Source organism: Cygnus olor, chromosome 1 (assembly GCF_009769625.2).
Source record: "Cygnus olor isolate bCygOlo1 chromosome 1, bCygOlo1.pri.v2, whole genome shotgun sequence".
Taxonomy (NCBI): domain Eukaryota; kingdom Metazoa; phylum Chordata; class Aves; order Anseriformes; family Anatidae; genus Cygnus; species Cygnus olor.
Genome location: NC_049169.1, coordinates 39,401,561 through 39,426,214, shown reverse-complemented (window position 1 = coordinate 39,426,214; position 24,654 = coordinate 39,401,561). Strand labels below are relative to the sequence as shown.

The window sequence follows — 24,654 nt, the reverse complement described above, 5'->3', positions numbered from 1 at the left end:
GAGGGATCCATAATTATGGAAACAGATAAAGTTACTCTAAGTCACTCACATTAGAAAGCACAGAAATGATCTGATATCCTTCATTCTCTTTTGGCCCTGCAGCTTAAAAAGATGAGCCAAGAAAGCAAGTACAAGATGAAGGGACTGTCTACACTGAACACTGCAATGTTTAAATACCTGATCTGTGATGTGTTTACTCACATGATTGCAGCATGATCATAACTGTACAGTCTAAATTTACGAGTGGTGTTTCTGCACCTTACCTTAGTGGGCACTTTACCTGCCCCTGCAGGTTTCTATACCAGTAGATCTCCTAGTTGTACATTGCACTGCATTCATATAGATGTATTCAAGGACTTAAAATCTAGAACAATATCAATATCAACTCAAGCACTTAAGTACAGGAAGGGATAGAAGAATATGACCCTGTGAACAATTCTGTCTCATTTATAACTCTCCCATGATACAGTTAGTGGTATCCTGAGTTCAATCTGTGGTCACAGAAACAATGCCTCTGACAGGTTTGTACATTTTAATATAAACCGTAAAAAAAGAGCTCTGGTTTAGAGGTTTCTTGTACACTTGGGATTCTGGGATTTGTTTACTAAAATGAAGAAAGTAGAAGGGAGCAACTCAGAAAATAAGCATATTTTCAGCTGTATGTGGGGATTGGAGGCCATTTGCAGTCATCTGTGGGCCATGATAAACAATATAGCACATTATACTGCTATAAAATGCTATCCAGAACACTGAATTTTAACTGGGAGGGAAGGGATTTTATTATTGCTATTATTATGATTATTATATTACTATATTGCAAATAGGTATTGTGGAGACACAGCATCAGTGATTATAGAGTCTGTGATTCCACAGTCAGCTATTCGAAAAGAAAATTCCAGCTTGCAAACAGTTTGCAGATGTTCAAGACTACATTCATTAAAAATATATTGTCAGATCCAATCTGGAACAAAATGCAAGTTTGCAAAACTCTTTCAAAGTTGTTGTGGATTCCTTTTTGTTTTGATTCCAGTGTAAGCACGTTCTAAAATGAATTATGCTTCCATTGTATATTTCCCACAAACAGTGTAGCACTGTGCCAATGCATAATAATTTGAACTATGAAAATTATTTGCAAATAACACAGGAAAGGTATTATTATTATTAATCTGATTTTATCAAAAGAAATAAGTCTTAAAATTATTTTTATGCTATTTTCAATTACAAATGTATCTTGGTCATCTGAATACTACCACTATAAGCTATAACCCTCTCTGGTAACTGGTTTCACCACCCTGGGGTTTACCTGTCTGCATTCCAAGGTCCATCTCTGATATTACCTAGCTGTGTAACTAATGAAGAGGTATGAGAAAGTCTGCAGGCAGATAAAAATATGAAACTTACAGACAGAGGTCAGCTTACCCAGGGATTCAAGAAGAAAACACCAACACACGATGGCATAAAACCATAGTAGGATGGAAAATAAAAAGATAGTTTAGCTGGCCCCACTGGGAATCACCACCTCCTGTCATCAGTGTGATCAGAGCTGGTGGAAGATGGCAGCTCAGCACCATTGAGGGTCTGTCAAAAGGAGCAATGCAGGATAATTCTTTCCCTCCTGGCTGCTGCCTGCCTGGCCAGCAGAGACTCTTTAGGTGTCCTGTCAGCAGCCATGAGCATACTAACATTGAGCCTACTAGCTCATTAACTCCTAGGCATCTTTTGTGTGCATTATCAAACAATTCTTTTACACTTTTCAGGTGTGTATATCCCACTTGCAAAATACCCAGCTAACGATACCTGAACAAACCAAAGAGGGGCTGTAACAGGCCTTACCTTTACAACAAAATTCCATTACCCACAAAGCCAGAAACTGAACAGACATTAAACACTGTCATACATTTTCTTACGACTTTACAGAATCAGGACCTCTATTTTCACTGCTATCAATGAATAACCAAGTCATTTATCTTTATATGAACTTAAGAATAAAATACAAAATACGTATATTTTACTTAAAACCCTGTCTGGGGTTAGCCATACTGGGCAACTGTGCATTGCCAAGCACTGATTTGATTTTCATTATACTGTACTGACGGCAAAGTCATTTATCTTTTTTCAGCTCCCAGTCTCCTTTTATCTCTCTTTCTTATGTTTCTGTATTTTTCCTCTATCCTGCAGTGTTGCTGAATGCTGATGAGCAGAAAATGGTACAAAACCACAGACAGTCCCTTTCAGATGAAAAGTTCAGGTATGGAAGGTCCAACTTTTTTTCCATTTTGGAGTTCCCACAGAAGCTGCATATTTAGCATTGTCCAAATATATAGGGATTGATTACATATTTCACTAGCTGTCCTCCTCTAGACTAGAAAGACTTCCAGACAATGACATGATGTGTCTTTCATGGTTCTAATATTCTCTTTGCTAGGAAGAGGAGAAGGAAAAAAAAAAAAAAAAAACTTCATGTCTCTGCAGTGTTGGATGTCGTTAACAAAAAAAAAAATTAAAGTGACCAATACAAAAAGTTTTCCACCTATCAAAACCACAATTTTCCTTTCTTTTTGGCATTCAACTTGTTATATTTGTAGGTCACTAGCATCTTCTAAAATCATGAAAATAGAAAATATAAAGAAAAAAATCTTACCAGTCTTCTAGTACTTAGGCTTTAAGCATCTCACTAGGAATGTGCAAACAACTGACTTTTTCAATTCATGAGCCAAACTTGCCATTCTTAATTTGTCAGTACTGACTTTAATTTGTCATAACGCTGTTTCCTACCAAAACAAGAGCAAAGTATTTCATGTCATGTCAGACAACACCTTCCTCTTGAAATAAAGCAGGATGTTTCATTTCCTAGGATTTGTTCAAAAAATAAATGTAGCAGAATTATAGCCACAACACTACAGCTTGTGGTTATAGTGATGGTTCACAAAGCAGAAACCTTAGATGTCTTTCAGGTCTTAAAGGTCTCTGTGATGTATATGTCTGCATACAAGATGGTGTCTGTGCCTCCACTATATGTCAACAGAGATCTGTTCAACAAAGGCAATAGAAGCCTAAAAGTGATTCAGAATATTCCAAGACAGATACACCTATGCCCAGGCAGCTGAATCGGACTAAAATACACTCAAAAAGTACTATAGATGGCGGTCATGACAACTGTCTTGCAATTTTTAATGTTACTACACTTGTCACAAAGCAGTGACCTGAACCCTAATTACCTATGTCTTCTAGTAACAAACTTTATATTCTCTTTTCACCTGTCCAGACCTATGTAGTATTACACGGTCAAAATCTTTTTCAGCAAGACTTTCTGGTAAAGTTGTTTGAAAGTTTCCTGCCACAAAACAGAATATGCAACTGGCATTTTCTTGCTAGTCATGAACTCTTCTGCCGCATCATCAGAGATAAGCAATAAGGAATGCATCCAGAACTGACACGGACACATAATCAGAAAAGTGTGCAGTCTGTACAGAATTATTCAGAATAGTCATAGGTACAAAATGCTGCAGGTGGATCTCATGGTACTGAGTGGCTGGCTGATAAAATGGCAGATGAAATTCAACACTGGTAAGCGCAGAGAAATGCAAATGGGCAAAAATAACCATAACTATACATATACAGTAATGGGAGTCTAAATTAGCTATAACTCAGGGAAGAATTCTTGGAGTCACTCCCTGAAAATGTCAGCTCAGTGCTCAGCAGATATTCAGTAGGCAAACAGACTGTTACAATTGATTAAGAAAAGAATAAAAAACAAAACATCATCATGCCATAGTACAAACTCACATATATAAACCTTGAGCACTGCAGGCAGTTGTGGCACCACCCCTCTCTCTTGCTCAGAATATCAAAACAGACACTGTAGAACTTAAAAGGCAGAGAGAAGGGTGATAAGAATAAGAAGAGATGGGAAATGAATCCCATACAAGGACAGATTAAGTACTTTTGAGTTCTGAAAAAGGACAGCTAAACCATCTGTAAAATCAGGGCTGGTGCACAAGAAGTAAATGAACAACCAGTCACTGATCCTCATGACAAAAGAGGCAGCCAATGAATATGTGGAATAAATGCACTTAAGACATTAGACATGTATGTAAAATACAGGTCATGTTGCCACCAACTGCTGTGGAGAGCAATGAGCAAGTTCCCAAAATGGATGATGTACATTCATAGAAGGCAGGTCCTTTGGCAGCTAGCAAACTAGTCGCCCTTGTATAATTCCAGGCCAAGGTCCTCAATAGCTGGAGTTGAGGAGAAATGCTCCATTGGTTGTCATCTCAAAACTGATCTCCACACAGGACAGGACAAAATATCATCCTCTATGGCTGTTCTTACAATAGGAACGTTTTTGAAAAGACTGAAAACAATATTTCAGTGTAATCTAACACATGACTTATAGGCCAGCTCTGGCTCTGGGACCCTTGCACAATACCTGTTCCTACTGAAGAATACAGGTTTTATTTTTCCAACTAATGTGACCAAGGCAACTAGGCTCCAGGAAATAATTGTAGTGGATTCTTAATAAACAGGAAAGTGAGGTACAAATAAAGAAAATGGTAGAAACACCTGACTCCAATGGAAGGCTTCACTTGTAGTCAATACAGACCAAACACTTGGCATTAACTTCTCCACTTCAATAATAATCAGAACAGCTTAAATTTGAAAGTGTGACACCTCAAGTCAGAGATTCCCCAAATAATTGCATAGGCAGTTTTATGTTGCAACTACCCCACGGTTATGATAGCATATCGCTAAAAAGGGCGGTTGTGCATTTCCACCTCTTCCCAAATTGGGTCCGTGGACTACCCAGATATTGGGTAAGATGGTTCAGTCAAAAGGTTATTAAATTTTCTTGGTAGTTTCCCTTTGGATTAGTGCACTGAACAGGCTCACTGTTTAGCCACTGATCATTAGATCCAATACAAATGATATAGCAAAAAGTGTGCAGGGGAGGTGAGGAGAAAACTCCATTCTGCAGCAGCTTTCAGCTACAATGCGTTATATACAACATGACGGTGCAATCTAAAGTTCAGCAACATTACTTGAACTTGTTCTGCTTTATTGAAAACACAGGAGTCCTTGGACTTGAAAGACAATGAATTTGAACTGACTAGATGCTACAAGGCAGCCACGGAAGAAGAAAGACAAAGACATGAAAATCTATGGTTAAGAGTTAGGTGGTAGAGAGAAGCATGTGCAAGTTTAGCTGAAGTAGTTCAATAACTACAGAAAAGCACTTCAACTTGTAGATGTTTACCATAACCGTTATAATAATTCAACTTTATGAAAACACCCCAGCAGCAATAAATCCCTGTATTTGAGAGGAAGCATTTTTCAGAGCAGATAGGTTCTGTACAGAAATCAGTTTTGTTCTTTTCTGGACTTTCTCAGGTAGGTATTGCAAGGTGTTATTGTACTGATGACTTCAATTAGGGAGTAGACTGAATAACTAAATACATGTAAATACTTCAAATGCTGCTAAAGCACACACATATATATAAAAGAGTACTCAGGATATTTCTTCTTACCCATCAACCCCTGAATAACAGAACTATGAAAACAGGCAACTCTACCAGCTGCACTATGATTCACCAATCCTTTTTATCCTCGCAGTACTTCATGGTAGTATAATCATTCCCAGTCATGTGTGACTCATCAAAGTATTTTGTTGTAAAGACAAGTGTTAATAATGTGCCCTATTGTAACCACACAAATTACAAATCTTAATTTCCATACCTAAATTATGCTTTCTCTGAACTTTTTCTGCTGCTCAAGCAGCTCTCCCATACAAGCTAGTTAGGTGTTTTGAAGTTGTTTCATAGTGATGAGTCCCAGGCTTTCTCAGAGTCAGCCTTCTTCATCCCCTTTCACTTTTTCAAGTCTCATTATGCTTTCCACATCACAGTTTTGAAAAGGTTCATACTAGGTTCTTAACTCCAAGCTACCAACATATCTTCTCTGTATGCCTTAAAAGGTTTATCATGGCCAGAAGCTGATACAACTTTTCTTGGCAGACAAATTACATAAAAATTCCTATGTCAACCCAGAATGACCAATCCTCTGTGGATCACCACAAACTACATGATAGAGAGACACAAGTTTCAAACTCTCTTTACTAAACCAAGTTATCACACACTCCCAGGGAAGTCATCTTTCTTTTATGTTGGGGCCTTTAGTATATTCGTTGCTATCCCTGACAACAACAGGCATAATACTTTTGCGTAGAAAACTTAGAGACTACTGTATTTCATAATCCTATGCATATTAAAACTCTAAAAAATGGTCATATAGGTCAAAGTGCAGATTTAATGTAATTTAATCTGAGCTGCTCCTATTAACTGCCTACATTTCCAATTCAGCCCAACTGGGCTTGGGTCGAGAATAAATGTTAAACAGCTACAGCTCCAAGAAAAATAAATGGGAGGGTGGGGAAGGAAGGCTTTTTATTGTAGTTGGCTGATGTTTTTTTTGTTGTTGTTGTTTTGTTTGTTCAGTATTTTTAAAGTACATATTAAAAGCAAATACCACCCCATATTTCACAGGTGGGTAAAACAGCAAGTCACAATAAAGCATACCAAAGACCACAGCCCAATGGAGAAACCTAACTAAACCTCAGAGAACTTGAGAAAAGTCTCAGGTTCCAGAAGAAGCCCCAGCTACATGATTCTTCTGAAGAAACAAAGGGAATGGAGAAGAAATAATACAAGTTCCTTTTGTAGTAGGAACTAGTATAACAAGAGTTTTTAAATTCATGCACAAAGGCAAGCATACACTTTATATGCATCACATTCTCTCTGTGAAAGTAGATAGACAAATGTTTGGATGAACACAGTTTTCATACAATCTGAGCATGGGATCACAGGAAGACTCCCAATACGGGCAGAATGCTGCCAGTAGCTTTGCTGGTGCTTATCTCAGAAAGGTATCCAGTAGAAGTCCTGTGGACTGAAATATATCATATATATATATAGAAATATATCAGAAATACATATACCTGTGATCCCTCCATTCTCTGACTCTAGAACTGCAGAGTTAACACATTTTAAATATATAGAGATGCTAGGGAATAAAAGGCAAAGGTTAGTGAAGAGAGGAAAACCAAGTCTGGGCATCACTCACTTTCCATAACCCAAATCCAGTTATCAGAGGGAAATTATTCCTTTTGTCTTGGCAAAAGCCTTATTTACATCTTCTCCGTCAACAGTGGTAGCCAAAAATTTAAGTGTTTGTTTTATGAATGCATACACACTTATACATATCATTTTATATGAAGCAGTACATTATCACTCATTGACATTCCCACATACAAACGAGGCTTCTATGTGAATTACAGAGGTCAGACAAAAAACTATATTATATCAAATTTTCTCATCAGGTATAGATCAGTCTCCTTTTTCTTCTCCTGGTACTTAAAGGAAAACAATGAGCTTACTCCAAAACAACATTATCAAATTTTTAACATACACGAACACTTCAGCAAAGTAAAACCCACAGCGTGATCTACTGTTCAACCATGGACTGTGATCTAATTAGCCAGAGCACTGGAGAACTACAAGAAGCGCATATGCAGTGCGTGAATGATTCAGTAAGTATACTTCTTTCTTTGAAATTATTCCATAGGAATTTGCTTCCTTTCTTCCTCCTCCACCCTTTATTCCCTTCTTTTATCTTTGCAAACCAAGGTACTGCTTGCTGTCCTGAGGATACAAACTCTAATTGGGGTTCCAAGCTGCCATGACTACCAAACTGCTTGCTGCTCTTGAGAAATGGGGGGTGGGAGGGGAGAAAGTGTGGGTACTCCCAGAGGTGCCCCCAATGAATGCTAATAACTACCTCCTGCTTCTTAGGCCCTCCCTAGCTGTAGTCACTTCAAATAACATTATTAGCCTTCATGTTCTGTCCCAAACCGCCACACAGCTCCACTGCATGCTGTTAAACAAAACATGTCGCTAAATATTTTTCGGGATAATCCACTGTGGGATAACTTTTTTAATACACATTAGGTCATTTACCCTTCAAAGAGAAACATAATCTGCTTTCAAATTATGCTGTTCCAAATAAGAAGATAACAGGCTCAGTCCTCATCTCTGGCTGCTCTTGCTATGTCTCAACAGCACAGAACAGACAGAAAGCTGCCAGGAAGGCGCAATTGAGGGTTTCCTAAGGGTACCACTCCGTGGAGCCAAGCCAAAGCAGCTGGTTCTCTGCCACCTGTCCCCATCCCGCTGTACAAGACAGGTGTCAGGGGATGGGGCTGTGTGCTGTGCTCAAGCACTTCAGCAGCCACCATGAGAGATAATAGACTCAAGAATGAAACCACCACCTGCAAAGCACGTAAGAGTCCCCACAGCGATGCCCACTGTGGCAGAGTTCAGCCAGTGCAAAGGACCCCCTTTGTGAGCAGCAGGGAAGAACACGTAAACCACTGCAGCCAGCCTTCTCCAGCCCTGGAAAAGCATGTTCACGCTATGACGCTGTGCTATGCCGGCATCTGATAAAAATCTTCTGAGCATGTACGTGAAGTGTGAAAGCACCCAACTGGAAAAATCGAAAGTGTCGTTAACACTACGGACACCTTCATGTAAAACCAAATAAACTGGATCCTCTACAAGTACAAACAGGCGTAACACCACAAACCAGAGAGCCTTTCCCACACTCCAGGGAGCAAAAAAAAATACAGAGATAAAGCAAAAATAGGATGACCTTTGTGGAGGTTTTCCAACACTAAAAAATCAGGTAAAAGGCAAGCCTAGAAGGTGAATGTTACAGATACATGACTGTCAAAAACTGAGGGGTTAGACAGGCAAGAGTTATGAATCTCTAAAATGAGATGGCTATAAAAACTGGAAACAAATAGGCTAAATTTCTAGTTTCTCTACGAAAAATATGATTAAAACTTACCTAAACCTTGGAAGAGAGTCTTGTCTATAAATAAATAAAAGTACACATCACTCTCCTCCCTCACAAATACTGTATCTGTCACTCAGCTAGATGTCAACTAAGACACCTGCCTCAGTAATCCATTTTCACTCCACAGAGCAGTGACTATGGTGGGTATGCAGGATAAGGCTGGTTTGACTGACAGATGTTCAGGCTGGTGCAGGAATGCATGTGCCTTTATGTTGTCCTGCAGTGAGATGCCTCCTACAGATTGTTCGGTACTTCATTTTTGCTTTTCTAGGAAGAGCATGACTCTTACAGTAACATGTTAATAGCGTTTCAGTACTTCGGTGGGTGTCAGAAAGCAGAATTCATGTTGATGCCAAGGACAGGGACCTCAATGAATAAGTTAATGAAGTCAAATATGACAGCAGAACATAAGAGGCATAAGAAAATATAAAAGAATGTAGCACAGAAAGCAGAGCACAGATAGAGTGTTCAGGCTTCACTATGAGTTGCGTTGTCACAGGACATACTACTAAGCATATGCTCATTAGGACATGAAAAGAAAATGAAATAGTCTTTCCTCCTCTACCTCCTCGCTTCTCCTGCTTATAATGTTGGAAATGTAAGGAATTCCAGGGACTTTTAAGTCCTGTAAGCAAATGGCAGAGACGTACTTAGAGTCCAGTACTTAGAGTCCTGGACCTCTCTTTCTTGTCATTAGCCAGAAGAGACCTCAGATGCAGCAATGCTGTCGAAGGTACTGAATTACAGTCAAGCTCCTGGGCTGATGCTTGTCACAACAATCACATGTGCTGCTTCTCTCTCCACACCCTGTTATTGCAAGCCTATGAATTAGCCATGAATTAAGAGACCAAATTGTGCTTATTTTTTCCCCCAACAGTCTTCTTGCTATTATCTATGAAGTACGTCACTACCACCAGATACTTAAGGTTGATCTTCCCAGCCAAAAACAAAACAGAACGGGATACTCAAGCCTTTCAACTCAATAATATTCTTTTCAGAGTGCAGCTGAGAATTTGTTAATAAAATAAATATCACATTTAAATACTGCATGTACTACAAGTGCTGACCAAGAGCATTTTTTAAAAGGAGTAAGCACAATACATGTGCAGTGTTTTCCTAGGGCATTTGACTTGCAAATTCAACCAGAAATCAATAACAATGGATTGCAAGTTTGCAATTTATGTTTTTAACAGATTCCCTGGCATATTCAGTTTAGCATGGATGCTGATCACATAGGTTTTTGTTTGTTTGTGGCATATTTTGTAGCTACAGTATTTAAAAATTAATAGACAAAAAGTCATTTTCAATATACAAGAAACAGAATGGGTAAACAAATATTGATGTGGTGAATCTAGAAAGGCTACAATTTCTTTGGATTACTAATGTACTAGGGCTTCCCACTTAACTAAACAATTCACAATAGTAAGCACTGAAGTGGGTAAAGAAGTATTTGTAGAACCGGCCTTTACTGCTGTTACTACAGAGGAAATTTCATACAAGCAAAAAAAAAGCACAAACAACTAATTTGTTCATATGTGTGTGTGCTTTTCTAGCTCCGTATAACTGCATACCTCCCATCACATTCTTTGTGACATGCTTCTTTTTTCTTTTTTAATAGATTGATGAAAGCTCTTTGGGGAACACAAGAGCGGGACAACTGTGTTGATGACCAGAAATTAATGAGTATCATCATATCATTATCATAGCAGCCTTTGAGGACAATGTTAAAAGTCGGCATCGTACCAGGCTTCAGAAATAAGCCTGGTGCTTCCTGCATTAGCTGCTGCTATCTGTTTATCAGATACATGTGTGGCCTCCCAGTGGTGAGTGATGGGCTAACAAAAGTTACTTTTTACATATTAGGTAGGTTTAGAAAGCAGAGCTCAACTTTGAAGCTGGGTAAAATTTAGGTTGCAGAGGAAGAAAACTTAATTTTAATTGAGGACTAATTCTACTTTTGATAGCTAAATCATTCTGCTGTAGCCAATTTGCTCACCCACAAAAAACTATCTGGTATGTAATTGCTTCGGTGCTGATTAATAAATAATAACTGATTATGTTATGATGGAGAGACTATTTGCTGGCAGCTAATAACCAGCACCTGAAGAGAGGGCCTAAGGCAGAGCCTCAGGCCTTTAACCCAGGTAGTCATTAACTGACAGAAAATGATTGGTCTTGAGGTCATTATTGCTATTACCTACAAATATTAATATATTTTTCAAATATAGAATAATTTTCTAAAAGCTACAGGCTGGACTGCACAATAAGCATGGATTATTTTACAGAGAACTGATGTTTGCTGGGTGTGTTTTTTTTTTTTTAGCAACTAACAAATGATGGAACCCACTAGAGAAAGTTATTCTGAACAGTTTTTCAACCTCTGTTTTTGTTTGTTTGTTTGTTTTTTAACTATTAATGAAAGTCAGGTCTTCAGTCTCCTCAGGCTGATCGCCCAGACTTCAGGCAAACTGCACTGCACATGAAGGAATACCCAGCCAAGCTCTTCAGCATCTCATGAATGGTTAGAATCATGACACTTCTTCCTGTCTTAAGGACAAGTACAAAACCATGCTCACATGGCACTGAACCTAAAGTAACAAGAGAAGTGTGATGTTCACTGATCCTGACCTACCTCTGCTTATGCGACTTCATTCACAGGCCCTTTCCAGGCAAGAAGAATTTTTCACATGTGCAGAAGCAAGTGACTACTCCTGCATTGGTGCCCTTTTTGAGAGCTATCTATTTCAGCGATGCCAAGGCAAACTGAGGGAGTCTCCCAGACACAAGCTTAACAGAATTCACTGCAGACACTGATGCAGGCTCTCTGCAAACCAGTTAGCACTATGGAAGCAGTAATTATCTTATTTTCCTTTAGCCAGATTATTACAGCTCCACCTCACTGGACAGGATAAGACCTAGCTGTACCAAAGTACTGAATTAAGATCTTTACTAACCAGGAGCTTGCGATCTCTAATTATGTCTGAGATAAAACAATAACACAATAACAGCAGTGCAATAAAGCTTGGCCTTATTCCAGTTACCTCCTCTCATAGATCTTTCTTAGCCTCAAGGTCTTTCTCTGTATCATGACAAATTACTCAGCACTGATGACTGTACAGTAATGTTTAATAAAACTAAAATCAAGACCCACCCAGCCGTAGAGCTCTCCTTAAAATGTCATGTGCATGGATTCAGACACCCAGTGAAGGACTTACCCTAAGCAGCAGAACAAGCTCTGGTCAGGCCCACATACTGCCAGTCCTGCAACATATGCTACGACCAGTTTGGATAAGAGTGGGAGCAGCCAGAGTGAAACCGTGCAAAATTCTTCTTCCAGCCCTCCCCTCCAACAGCATCATCACCCAGTCTGCCAGCCAATTCTTAACTGCTAATCATTATCACCAGCTCCAGCACCACCTGCACGTGCTCTTCTAACCCTTTCACCCAGAACTCTTCCTGAATCCACTCCTTTCCACACATTTTTTCTTTCTAGCAGATATTTGCCCTGACAAGAGCCATACGCTTTAAAACTGCAAGTTGTCACTTCATTTCCATAGTTATCTCCGCACCCCATTCACAGCAGAAGAATGATAGAAGATGAATCTCCCTGAAACATCTCTTTCCAGCAATGCATTCATCTCCGCTGATACACTCTGTCCCTGAGCGCTCACTCCTTCTACTAACTGAAAGAGAAAGAATTAGCAGGGAAAAAAAAGCAAAGAAGAAAAATAACCTATGAGACAGGTGCAGGAGACAGCAAGTTTTTATGTTCACCTGGCTACAGAACAATAAGAAACAGGGGGTTTGGAGAATAGAAGCACAGCTTAACATGAAGTAAAAATCAATCCAGATAGGGGAAAAATGAAGCTACAACAGTAGAAAAAAGCCTGGTGGATGGAAAAGACAAATAAAGACAACAGTGAGGAGAAGAGACGCAGAAGTGATATGCCAGACACTACAATGCAGTCAGCGATATCTTGCTTTTAAGAATTACTGACAAAGAACATACGTATGAAGTGCGATTAGGAAACACAACACACAAGTAAAAACAAACAAGTATGTGAAGGTAAGCACAGCCTTCTAGATTATTTTGCTGTGCAAAGATGACAATACACAGATCCCATGATTTTCACCGACTACAGCTGGCACAGCTGCAGTGCGGTATAAAGCTATACAAAGATCAGCTAAGCCTCTTCGTAACGATATCCCTGCTCCATCAATATACCGTTACCTCAGGAAGCACCCTGGTAGAACTACACTGCTCCCTAACCCACAACAGAAGAGGTATCTGCACCTCAGTCCCTTCTGCAGGAATCAAGCTGTACCCAGATAAAGGCAGTACCAACAATGATCTGAATCATTCCTTGTAATCCCAGATGAATCTGAGCAACAAAGTATATAACTTTAATGCACATAAGAAGGCAACTCTGCTTTTAAATTACCTGCTCTGGAAGGGATTCTGATCAGACCCATATGGACTAAAGAGTTATGGTAATGATTCCCATACACTGAGCTGTGCTTGCACAAGGCACAACTTGTCTTAATTCCCCTTTCCAAGTTAATTTTAGTGTGTGAAATACATAACTTCTCCATGTCTGCAAGAATTATATGATATATCAGTATTATTACTTTGATTGACTACCTATGTTTTCTAAAATTCAGATTCTATTTATAATATGGTATGTATTTGAATCTTGTGCTTGGGTTAAGGTTAATTTTGAGGTCAATGTCATTCTTTGAGAAAAACTGAACAGTTAACATGTAATCATTTTTGAAGAACAAATCTGCTTTTAATATCACTGTTTCTTTTACTCCTTGGAGAGTTTATCTACCCTTGACCACAGCAGTTTAGTAAGACTGGTCAGCTGAAAGAGAGATGAGATTTTAATCATTAGCATGCTTTCAAAATCTGAAAAGACATTTTCCCCAATGCTCCCCAAACATTTTGTGAACCAAAACCAAGCTCATGAAAGCAGAAGTGTATGCAAGCTGAAATCTTTTAGGGGTCTACAGAGTAAGTATAATGTACATTGCGTTAATTGAAGAAAGGTTCCTCCATGCAAGAAACTGCCCATCAAAATGCTTCATCATGGGGGTTAGGTTCTTTTTCTTGAACATTCCTTTATTATTAGGAGATAACTTAATTTTTTCTTACATTTATGTTGACTTGCCGTGGATACTGGAGCAAGAAAGCAACTTCGGGGGAAACTCAGAAGTTTAGATTGCATGTCCCAGGAGTTCAGATAATTTCAAAAATTCACCTAGGTAATGTACACAAACTCCTGAGATTGCAATATAAAAGTGATGAAAAGATGGCTTACCTCAGCAGTTCATCTGAACAAACCCAGCTCTAAACTGTTTACCGTAAGTTCATACTGTGAAAGATACTATTTCAACAAATCTGAACAAGATGAACAGACCACTGACAAACCGAAAAATGGCAAAAAATATTTAACCAGCAATTCATTGTAAACTATTTTGGTATTCCTGTGACATTAATATATCTCTGTGGTAGGGACACTATGAAAGAACAAGAGATGCAACTCTAGACTTAGAGAATTTTATGGGATAAGAGACCATCTCAAACTGTATAGGCTTTTGGCCTACAGGTCTTTGCCAAGATGATTTACTAATTTGTGCAACTGCTGGCAAAGTTCTGTACAGTTTAGTCTGGCTGGAGGAGTGAGTATACATATGTATGTCCTGCACGTGCTGAAGAAACAGACTCAGACATAACTGAGGCCCCAGTAGTCACAAATTCCTACCAAATTAATCCTTTATGTTCTCTTTGGATTCCTCTTAAATCTAAAGACTTGAGAACAGTTTTGCCAAATATCAGAACAGCAGAAAGTAACAGTTATTGTCTATATGACATGAGCGTACTTCTGTCTTCAGGATATCAAATATCCAAAAGCAGCAGAAGTCTACAGCATATGAGCTGCAAATAATGTTACAAGGACATGAGATTCTCCTTAAGGCAAAAAGGAAATAGGCTGTATCTTTCAAATTAATAGTTCATCCCTCATCTTGCATGTATTTGCTTACACTGATGTTGGAAGATGAACTGTTTGCAACCGTTTTTTAGATTGCCATAGGACATGTCAAGAGTGAAATAACACAGGAGTATCATGCATGATGAGCTTGCAAGTGTTACATTGTATTACAGAGCGAGGAACATAAGACCCAGCTACTACAGCGTTCAGCAAAAACTTCCATCTTACAGGAGTTAAAGGAGAAACTCAAGCAACCACTGTTTGCTAAAGCAGAAGAATAACAGATCATTCTTAGCTTAAGACCAAATCCTTCAGCAGGAAGAGCACATTACCACGAAGATCATCAACTCCTACCTGGACACAAGTCTGCTTAGGTACTGACTGATAAGGAGTAAGAAATGGCCTTAAATCCTAGCCTGTTCTACTTAGCTCAGTCTTCCAACTACTACAACAGCCAGAGGCAACCAGTTCCTCATCCCAAGAGCAATGCTTCTTGTTCAGATAATCAATCTGCAGGTAGCTGCACTAGGAATTAGGCATCAGCTCCACCATGCTCCATTCTTACTTCTTTGCACTGGCATTTGTGCAATCTTTTTTCTAAATTAACTCAATTCACTGAATATAATAATAATAATAATAATAATAATAATAAGGCTTTCATTTTTCAGAATAATGATTGAAATCAGCAAATCAGCTCAACTAATGGTTCAGCTTGCCCCAGAGCTGCTACATGGAAAGGAACAGCAGGTCCCAGCCAGAAGAAGCAGGTCTAGGAGCCTTTCCCCTTTGGTAATGGTGAGGTACAAGACCAGCTCACTCATCATAGGTGACCACTGGGACTGCAAGCATGGCTTCAGCAGTTCCAACATTCTTACACTTCTAGGGTAAATCATCCCAGAGGATCACTTCCTAAACATGCTTCTCCCTCGCCTTCAATGGGACCAAAGGACAGTGTCAGTGTGTTGGCCATTATATGAAAGGGTCCCCTGGTGTCATACCCTGCTGTTCCAGTGGCAAAAAAAAAAAACAAAAAACAAAAAACAGCAACAACAAAAAAAAACTCATGACTTTATTATTCCTTTATTCCTCCATACCAATAAAAAGGTCTGGATCTACCCTCCCACATCTTCAGCACAGCCCTGAATCCGTACTAGGTCTCAGGGAGTCACACAAAAAGCAGGGGCAAAGAACTGATTTGGCTGAAAACATATTCACACACTTCCATTTTTTTTTTTTCAAATCAGTTTTCAGACATATTGTATGGCTGTGCAGAGGTGAGTGCTGGCGCAAGAAGACGAAGGTGTTTGGCTCAAAGAGGGTGGGATCAACTTCTTCTACAGCAGCTGAATGCTTAGGATAGCTAAAAGTGATTATGGAGACATTTCATGTCTTGATCAACCACGGAAAGGAGGCCTGCAGCCCTTCCTTATGCCCCCAGGCTACAGCACAAATTTATAGAGCATTTGCAGAAGCACAAATTTAAAAAATCACTTTGCTCAGACACACAGCTAAAACTCCAGCCTAGCCCTCTGCTTCCAAAAGTAGCTCAAATCTGTTATTCACAGAAACTATGAAGGAAGGGTTTCTCTGTACATACACCTGTAAAATCAAGATGACAGCACTGTGGAATATTCTATTAAGCTGACAGCATTTCTCATGTATATTTTGGCTTGTTATACAGTTCTGTGCTTGATATTTGTAAACAAAAACAAAACTGACATAAATAAAGGATTTTTCCTCTTTTTTTTTCATGGCATAATTCTTGGAACCATGCCATACTTGGAAACAACAGCTCCAGAAAGTCAGTGCTTCCACCAACCTGGAGCTCCACAGGAGGCAGATAGGATGTAAAGTCCTGCTCTAAAGCAATCTCTATGATATGAAGTGCTTTATCGGCCTCTCGAGCTAGCACACAGCACACCAAGGGTCATGTCAGTACTAAAGGAAGAAGACTAGAAACCTTTCCAGTATTACTGTTTTCTTTGAATAAAGTCCGACAAATACTAGTATTGAAAAGGCTATAGGAAAAACAAGAGAAAACTTCCTAAGAAAATCAAAGTGAAGTGAAAAGGCATACCTGAAAGCTTCATCAGGCAGACACACCTACTAAGCTAATAAGTTACAAAAAGTATTGAACAAACCAAAAATTTTAGATTTCAGGTTTTAGTCTAGAGAAGAGGAGGCTCAGGGGAGACCTTATTGATCTCTTCAACTACCTGGAAGGACATTGTGGGGAACTGGGGGTCGACCTCTTCTCGCAGATAACTAGCGATAGGACAAGAGGGAATGGCCTCAAGTTGTACCAGAGGAGGTTCAGGTTGGAAATTAGGAGAAATTTCTTCTCAGAAAGAGCAGTCAGGCATTAGAACGGGTTGCCCAGGGAGGTGGTGGCATCACCGTCCCTGGGGGTGTTTAAGGAAAGGTTGGACCTGGTGCTTAGGGACGTGGTTTAGTGGGTGACATTGGTGGTAGCGGGATGGTTGGACCAGATGATCCTGGAGGTCTTTTCCAACCTTAATGATTCCACGAAAAGCCTTCAGAAAAGGCCACAAGCAGTGCACACCATCATTAAATAAACTGGCAAATTTTAGGAATGCTAATCAAAAAAGTTTTTTAAGTATTTGATGTCATGATCCCTTACAAAAAGCAATGGTTTTCACAGTAAGAAAATGTGTGTACAACATCAGAAATACTTACAACTACTCCACTCTTGGTGACAGTTTCCCGGTACGTAAAATTGCACACTGCCCAGGCTAGGTAATACGTGGACATGAGAGGGGTCTGTGAAAAGTGATCTGTAACCCATCCATCTTCTTCAAAAACAGAAGTTTCAACTGGCATGTTGGACAAAGATATATAAGTTGCTTGATGCCTGATGCTGATTTTGAAAGTGGCCTTGTAGATGGGCTCATCGAAGCAAGGAAAGGCTTTTCTGGCATGAGTAGGAGAAAACTGCGTAACACCAAGAAACCTGGAAAAGAGGCAAACAAAAAACAACAACGCTGTTATCGACTGTGACCAGCACTCTATTCACAGACATACTAAATACGACATTGCTTGACTATTGTGGTTTAACAACAAATGCAACAGTACAACCTATAGAGTGTTTGAACACCGCTTTATCATTGTAGCCTTTCTTAGCATGAATTCTTACTACCTGTACTGTAACACAATCAATATAAAGTAACAGCCTACAAAATTTGTAGGAAATTTGCAGGCAGCACCCTGATGAATAATGAATAATCCTTTGCCTCATATGAAACTTTGGGTTCTCACAGCAATTCTGTTCTATATGTGAAAAAAAAGTTGGCCAATATTGGTCACACAATGCAGAACAAGTAAGCACAGTCCTCAGTTAAAGCCAGGATTTAGGAGCCTTCGGGGGGCTTGCTCTGCCCCGAGACACTGACAGCACACTTTGCCTTTCTTTGGACATTACAACTTACGACCACATCGCGTACTCAAGAGGGTCATTGTTTTCCACTGCTGATTGCTTCTTTACTGGTTGCATGCAGGTCTGAGACACGCTATGATACAGCACTAATGTTACTGTGCAAGTCCAGGAAAAACACTCTGGGACCTTTGCAAAATTACAAATATAAACAAATGATTTAAAAAGCACAAAGTAGTTTACCTTTTTTTCCACAAGTGCTTTTCTTTTGTAGTGTATTTTATAGAGAACAAATACACGTTGTCAGTTAACGGGTTAAATCATGAAAAGATCTCTGAAGAAGTCAAAGGCATTTATTATGCCATTGTATCGAATGGGAAAGCTTTAGTTTGACCAAAAGAAAAAATAAAATTATCTGCAACTATTTGCTTTGGAATTAAGCATATATTAATCCAGGTATGGAAGAGGAACATTTGTGGGTAGAGATTTTCTCCAAATTTACACCATTCAGAGAAAATCCATGTGGGATGATCTCTTTGCAGAAACAAGGGGCTACACTTAAAAGGTAGAACAATGGGGTTCAATGGGAATATTTTCTGGAGGCACACAGGACAAGAAAATGACTATGATCTAACTGCGTAAGCGCAAGTATGTAGGCTTTTTGAGAGGTATTGAATCATGTCTCTGTTTTAAAGGTTCCATCAGTGAAAACAACCACGCAATTTTAGATACCTGGTAAACATTTGTCAGAATTTTAGAGGTTGATTAATCATCTGTTATTCCTCTGGAGGAAGAGGACAGGTGGATATGTTTGATGAAATGAAAATGGTGGGACCTATTATTAATTAGTCCATAAGCATTATTCTCCATTACGATACTCCCAAACACTGAGGGAGAAAAAAAAATAGGCAACTTTTAAGGAAAACAAAATATCTATTTTTTTTTCTAAAACTTCTTGGGTTTAATAAATATTTAGTAGCATTCTTTCACAAAAACAATGAAGAAATAAATTTCTTGAAATGTTACTCTTACCTCGCTATAGCGCGTCTGTGCCTGATAGAACCAGATCATTTCTTGGTGAAATGATCACCTCTTTCAGAGGGCTTTTTTTTTTTTTTTAACATGAATTTTTTTTACCACTGAAGGTTTTACCATTGGTCTTTTGTCTAAAACAGAAAGCCTTACTTGGTTAGTAATTACTGGAGGAATTCAGCATGTCGTATTCTTTTAACTAGCCCACATTTTATAATGAGACAAATCAAAATTCTGCATAAGGTTGCTAAATATATGGTAAAAAGTTGATGCCAGGTATTCCAGTGTTAATCCAAAAAAATCCATTATTATCAGTGGATTTACACTAGTGCAACAAAGCCAAATTGGCCAATTAAATGAAGCAAAGCAACTTAATTTATATGCAAAGTATTTCAAGTGGACCTGATTCTGCATTCTAGGCACACTGAGCAACTAGGAGTCAACAGTAGCTTCAAGTGAGCATGGAAAACTGTACCTGCCTGTTATTAATAAAGCAAGAATGATGAACTTTCCTCTGCAATTAACAATTTTAATGAGCTCAGACAAACATGTAAATGCATACTTTGGGACTACTGTATAAATACAGATACTCTCTAAAAAAGGAGTATTTTTCTTCCACTTTTTGGAGACTGTATCAGTAGTCTTGTTATGAGTTAGGCCATTGATATAATCTCTACACCAGAGTAATAAAACCTGGTAAACTCTGCAACTTCTGTCTTCACATGGATAGATGCATATATCCAGATAGACGTAACTGGGCAAACATCGGGCAGTCAATATTTCATACTAAAAATACACCAGCTACCAATAACTGTGATATTTATAACGTGCATTACTATCAAATATTGATTTGCTTGTTGTGCCATAAAGTAAAACAAGCAGAAAGTTAAAAACTGTTTCTCAAAGACTAAACTGTTGTGCATGTCTAAAATAAAATAGTCTGTGTTTTTCTATTTCTCTCTGCATTAGGAGGAAAACCAAGCAAAACTTCTATACCACACTGCAAGTGAAGAGCAGGTTGAGTAATTCATCCACATTTCTACATACTTCTCTGGGCACTGACATTTTTATCTCCAATTCCCCAAAATATTACCATAAAAAGTTGTACCTCTGGGAATGACAGCCTTGCAGCCTCTCTTCTCAGCATACCCACGGCAGTAATTTGCAGGTATTTTAATTCCACCTCATCTATTAAAGGAAGACGTGTTTCCTCAACAACCTATCTATTTTGACATCTTAGTTGTTATAAGATGGAAGAATATGTCTGTTTGTTTTGTCTGAATGATATAAGATTTTTTTTCTTTTTCATTTATGTCAAAGTTTGATGTTCATTTAAATTATGTGTGCGTATTATTATGGTACTGTACAGTATCTCTGCATTAAATGTTTGTTGATTCAGTAGTAGTAAATTCTGGCACATAATGCAAAATAGCTCATCACTTGCGTTTCACTATTCAATTAAAGTATTAAAGATTTCAGTAAGAAAATAGATACTTTCATACTACTATGAACATCTTAGGCTAAATTATGAGTTTCACCTGTGAAGAGCACAGTAAATGAACTAACTTTACAAAAAAAAAAAAAAAAAGAAAAAAGGAATTATAAAGTGATAAAGTGAAGGCATTACTATGATTGTGAAGCCTCACAGTTAACCAGTTATTTAGTCCTCATATACACGAAAAGTGGAAAATAATGTATAAGATCCTTTCACAGCAACCACTACCCCAACAATGTTGCTGTATTTTAGTCGAATATAAAGATGTCAAAAAGCTAAAGTTCTGCTGGAATATCAGGGTCCCTGAGGGCATGAGAGGAGTCTTTCTGTCTATCACAGCAGAAACTCTCCACGTTTAAGGGCTACAAATGGTTATATGCATTACATTAAAAATGGGTTATTAATCAAAATGCAAATTGCTACACTGCAAGAGCACACTCCGAACAAAGAAGTTTCGTGGTTTAGAATGTGTATTATTTATTTTATATCACGGTGAGTCATTAAGCCTGTGACAGTTCAAAAGGAAAAATAGTATTTCTATTAAACACCTGAAACTGTAACCATGAACTGATTACAGTTTTATAAACAACATTTTACTGAAAGAAGCGTGAGCTGCTGTAAAGAAAAAGTGCCAGGGATCTCAAGATAACAATGCTACCTTACACAAGATAAGGATCATGCCCAATATGACTTTATTCGAGTGTATTAAAGCTGAAAATATTTATATTGAAAAGTTACACAAAAAGTTACTGAGAAGCACATTTTACCATTGCCTTCCACCCCTGTGCCTTAAACTCTCTTGATGACTCTAAAAGTTAAAAAAAACTTTTTTTTTTTTTTAATCATAACTGGAGCATCGGCATGGAAGCACAGTGCGGTAGCTTTGGAGGAATGTCAATGCAGCAGAGACTTGGCAGTTCGACTACTTGCACGTAAAGTTAAGATGCGCAGGAATGCTAACAGTTAGATAACTTCTTGGGTTTGGAAAGTGAATTATACCCCCTGCTGTTACCAGTCTTGTTTTCCAATTTGCCTGTTTCCATACAGGTCCATTAAAACTTCTGATTACCCACTCACTAACTCCTCAGTGACAAAAGGCATTTTGTCTGTATCTTCTACAGCCGTACTTTTCCAATTTTTCATTTCATTTCACTGCAGTGACACATCACACAAATAACTCCAATGCCGTTCTCAATTCCAATATCAGAGTGTTTAAAACTGTCAACAATCACATTGACAAAGGTATGTTTTAATCCAGGGGATGTAGATTTGAGCTGGGGAGCTTGCTTTTTCTGCCCGACTTACTTTTTTTTCTGCCCTATTCTTCCAAGTATAAACTCTTAACTTTGCAGGAAGTACAGAACTGGGAGAGAACCCATCACTGCATGGATGTTTCAAGAAAGGGCAGATTATAAAAAGAAACTAAATCTAAAAGAACAAACGCTGACACGACGAACAAGAACCCATCCCATCCTTTGTTTGACAAAGTTTGACAGCAGTTAGAAAACTTTTTTTTTTTCTTTTAAATAAAGCCTCTCTGCCTGCCTGCCTGAACGGGGGCTCCCCTGTGACCTGCCCGCCGTGACAAGGGCCCAGGCGGTGACCCCGCTGCCTCAGCACCCTAGGGCACGGCTCAGGACCGAGCCCGGTGCCACCTGCACCAGGTGGCACCGCCCAGCTTTGCTCCGCCACTGCCTGCAAACCTACAGCGGCTCAGCTGCACCAAGCAGAGCAAATCGGTCCGTGGCATGCGAAATCCCACCCCACCGCCTTTTTCCTGTAAGTATTGAAGTAAAGAGCACTGAGAGGGGCGCTCAGCCCCCCACCATCCCCAGCAGCCGCCGGGTCCTAGCGCCGGCCCAAGTTCCTCACGCCCCCCCGGTCCCCCCTCACCTCCTCTCGCCGTGCAGGACGTAGGAGCTGCGGAAGAAGCCGAGCAGCTCGTTCTCGATGAGGGCGTTGTAGATGATCTTGAGGTTGTAACTCCGCTGCACCTCCAGGCTGCGGTTGAGGACGACGACGAGGACCTGGGTCTGGGGGTAGAGGAAGGAGCGGGCCACCCGCACGGCGCCGGCCAGCTTGTCCTCGGCCACGCGGACCGCCTCGATGTGCATGCGGTGGGCGTGCAGCACGATGTAGCGGCTGGCGTTGCGCACCTCCAGCTGCACGTTCACCTCCCCGCAGAAGGTGAAGTTCTCCATGAAGGCGCTCAGCATCAGGTTGTAGTGCAGCGGCCGCAGGTGCCGCGGCAGCCGCGGCCGGGCCCAGGGAGGCAGCAACCTCCGCCGCTGCCACTCCTCCTCCTCCTCTTCCTCCTCCTCCTCCTCCTCCTCCGCCGCCGCCGCCGTCGCCTCCCCGCCCCGCGCCTGCTCCTCGGGCTCGGGCCGGCCGGGGGGCTGCGCGGCTCGGGGCGGCGGGCGGGCCCCTCCGGGCAGGCTCCCGTTGCCGCCGACCCGCGGCGGGCCGTCGGCGGCGGCGCCGCACTCCTCGAAGCGGACGCTGAGCAGCACGGCCACCATGGTCACGGCCAGCAGCGCCAGGATGGAGACGGCGAAGCCCAGCACCAGGCGCTTGTGCACGGCGATGTGCCGCTCCGTCGTGCGGGGTCTCGGCCCCGCCGCCTCGGCCCAGGGGCCCGGCGGCAGCCCCCGGCTGCCGTTCCGCAGGGCGGCCTCCTCCTCGATCATCATGGGGGTGACGGGCGGCCGCTTCTCCCGCTTCTCCTCCAGGGCCATCACGCCAGCGCCGCCCCCGCCTCCCGCGGGGCCGCCGCCCCCCGAGGGGGCCCCGAAGGCATGGGAGGCTCCGAGGTGGGGGGGCTCCTCGGCCCGGGGCGGGGGGGGATCCTCGGCCCGGAGAGGGGGGCGCACCGCCTCTCGCTCACTCCCTCACCCCCTCCCCGAGGAGCCGCATCACCCTCGCCGCCGGCAACCCCGCCGGGGAACGACCCCCGGACGGGAGTGGTGGGGGGGACGGGACGGGGTCGGCAGCGAGGATACGGGGCGGCCGCGGGCTCTCGCCGCCGTCCGGCCGCCGGAGCCGCTCCTGCAACTTGTGCGGCTTCTGCGGGGCACTTCAGCACATGCCGGGGAGCGCACCCCGGCGCCCAGGGGGAGGGCTGAGCCGCCCCGGCCCCCCCGCTAGCGCCGCCGCCGCCGCCCGCAGGGAGCTCTCCTCCCCCCGCGCCCCCCCGAGCCGCCGGGGCCGGGGTCGGGCTCCGCGCCGGGCCCCGGCAGCGCCCGAGCCATGCGAGCCCCGCGCCGCCGCGCAGGGCCCCCGGGAGGCGGGCAGGGGGCGAGGGGGCGAGGGTCGCCCCCGCGGCGCTCGCCCGGCACTGGACAGCGGCGCCGGGCCCGTCCCGGTCCACGTCCTCCTCCTCCTCCTCCTCCTGGCGGGGCTGGCTCCGGAGAGTCACTCCTCGGCGCTCCGCTCTTATTTTGGCTTTTCTGTCTCCTGCAGGTACAGAGCGCTCTCCCGGCTGGCTCGGGCAGAGGCAGCTATATATAGGCACCGGGGATAGGCGAGGGAAGGGAAGGGATGGGAAGGGGGGAGAGGCGGGCAAGCCCCGCCGCCCCTCGCCTTCAGCGGCTGCCGGCGGTGACGGCGGCTCCCCGGGGGAGCGGGCGGGGGCGGGAGGCGGGGGCGACACCGGGACGGGGGCGACACCGGGACGGGGGCGACACGGGGACCGGGGAGACACGGAAACCGGGGAGGCTTTTCTCCGCTTTGCCACCCGGGGAGGTCGCCGAGGATGCGGAGGGAGCCTCGGAGGTGGGCGAGGGACGGTGGTCGGGGGACGGGACGGCCGGCTGCAGCCCCTCCGAGCCGTGGGG

The 24,654-nt window shown here is 41.9% G+C and overlaps 1 protein-coding gene across 1 annotated transcript in view; it reads right to left on the bottom strand.

Annotated features, from left to right (window-relative positions):
• TRHDE (thyrotropin releasing hormone degrading enzyme) overlaps positions 1-23,837 on the bottom strand; it is a 204,650-nt gene extending 180,813 nt beyond the window's left edge. The window contains 2 exon segments of the mRNA XM_040553451.1: positions 17,601-17,874; positions 22,715-23,837. Coding sequence (XP_040409385.1) covers positions 17,601-17,874; positions 22,715-23,556 — 1,116 coding nt within the window. The 5' untranslated portion in view covers positions 23,557-23,837.
• Positions 23,838-24,654: the final 817 nt, after the last annotated feature.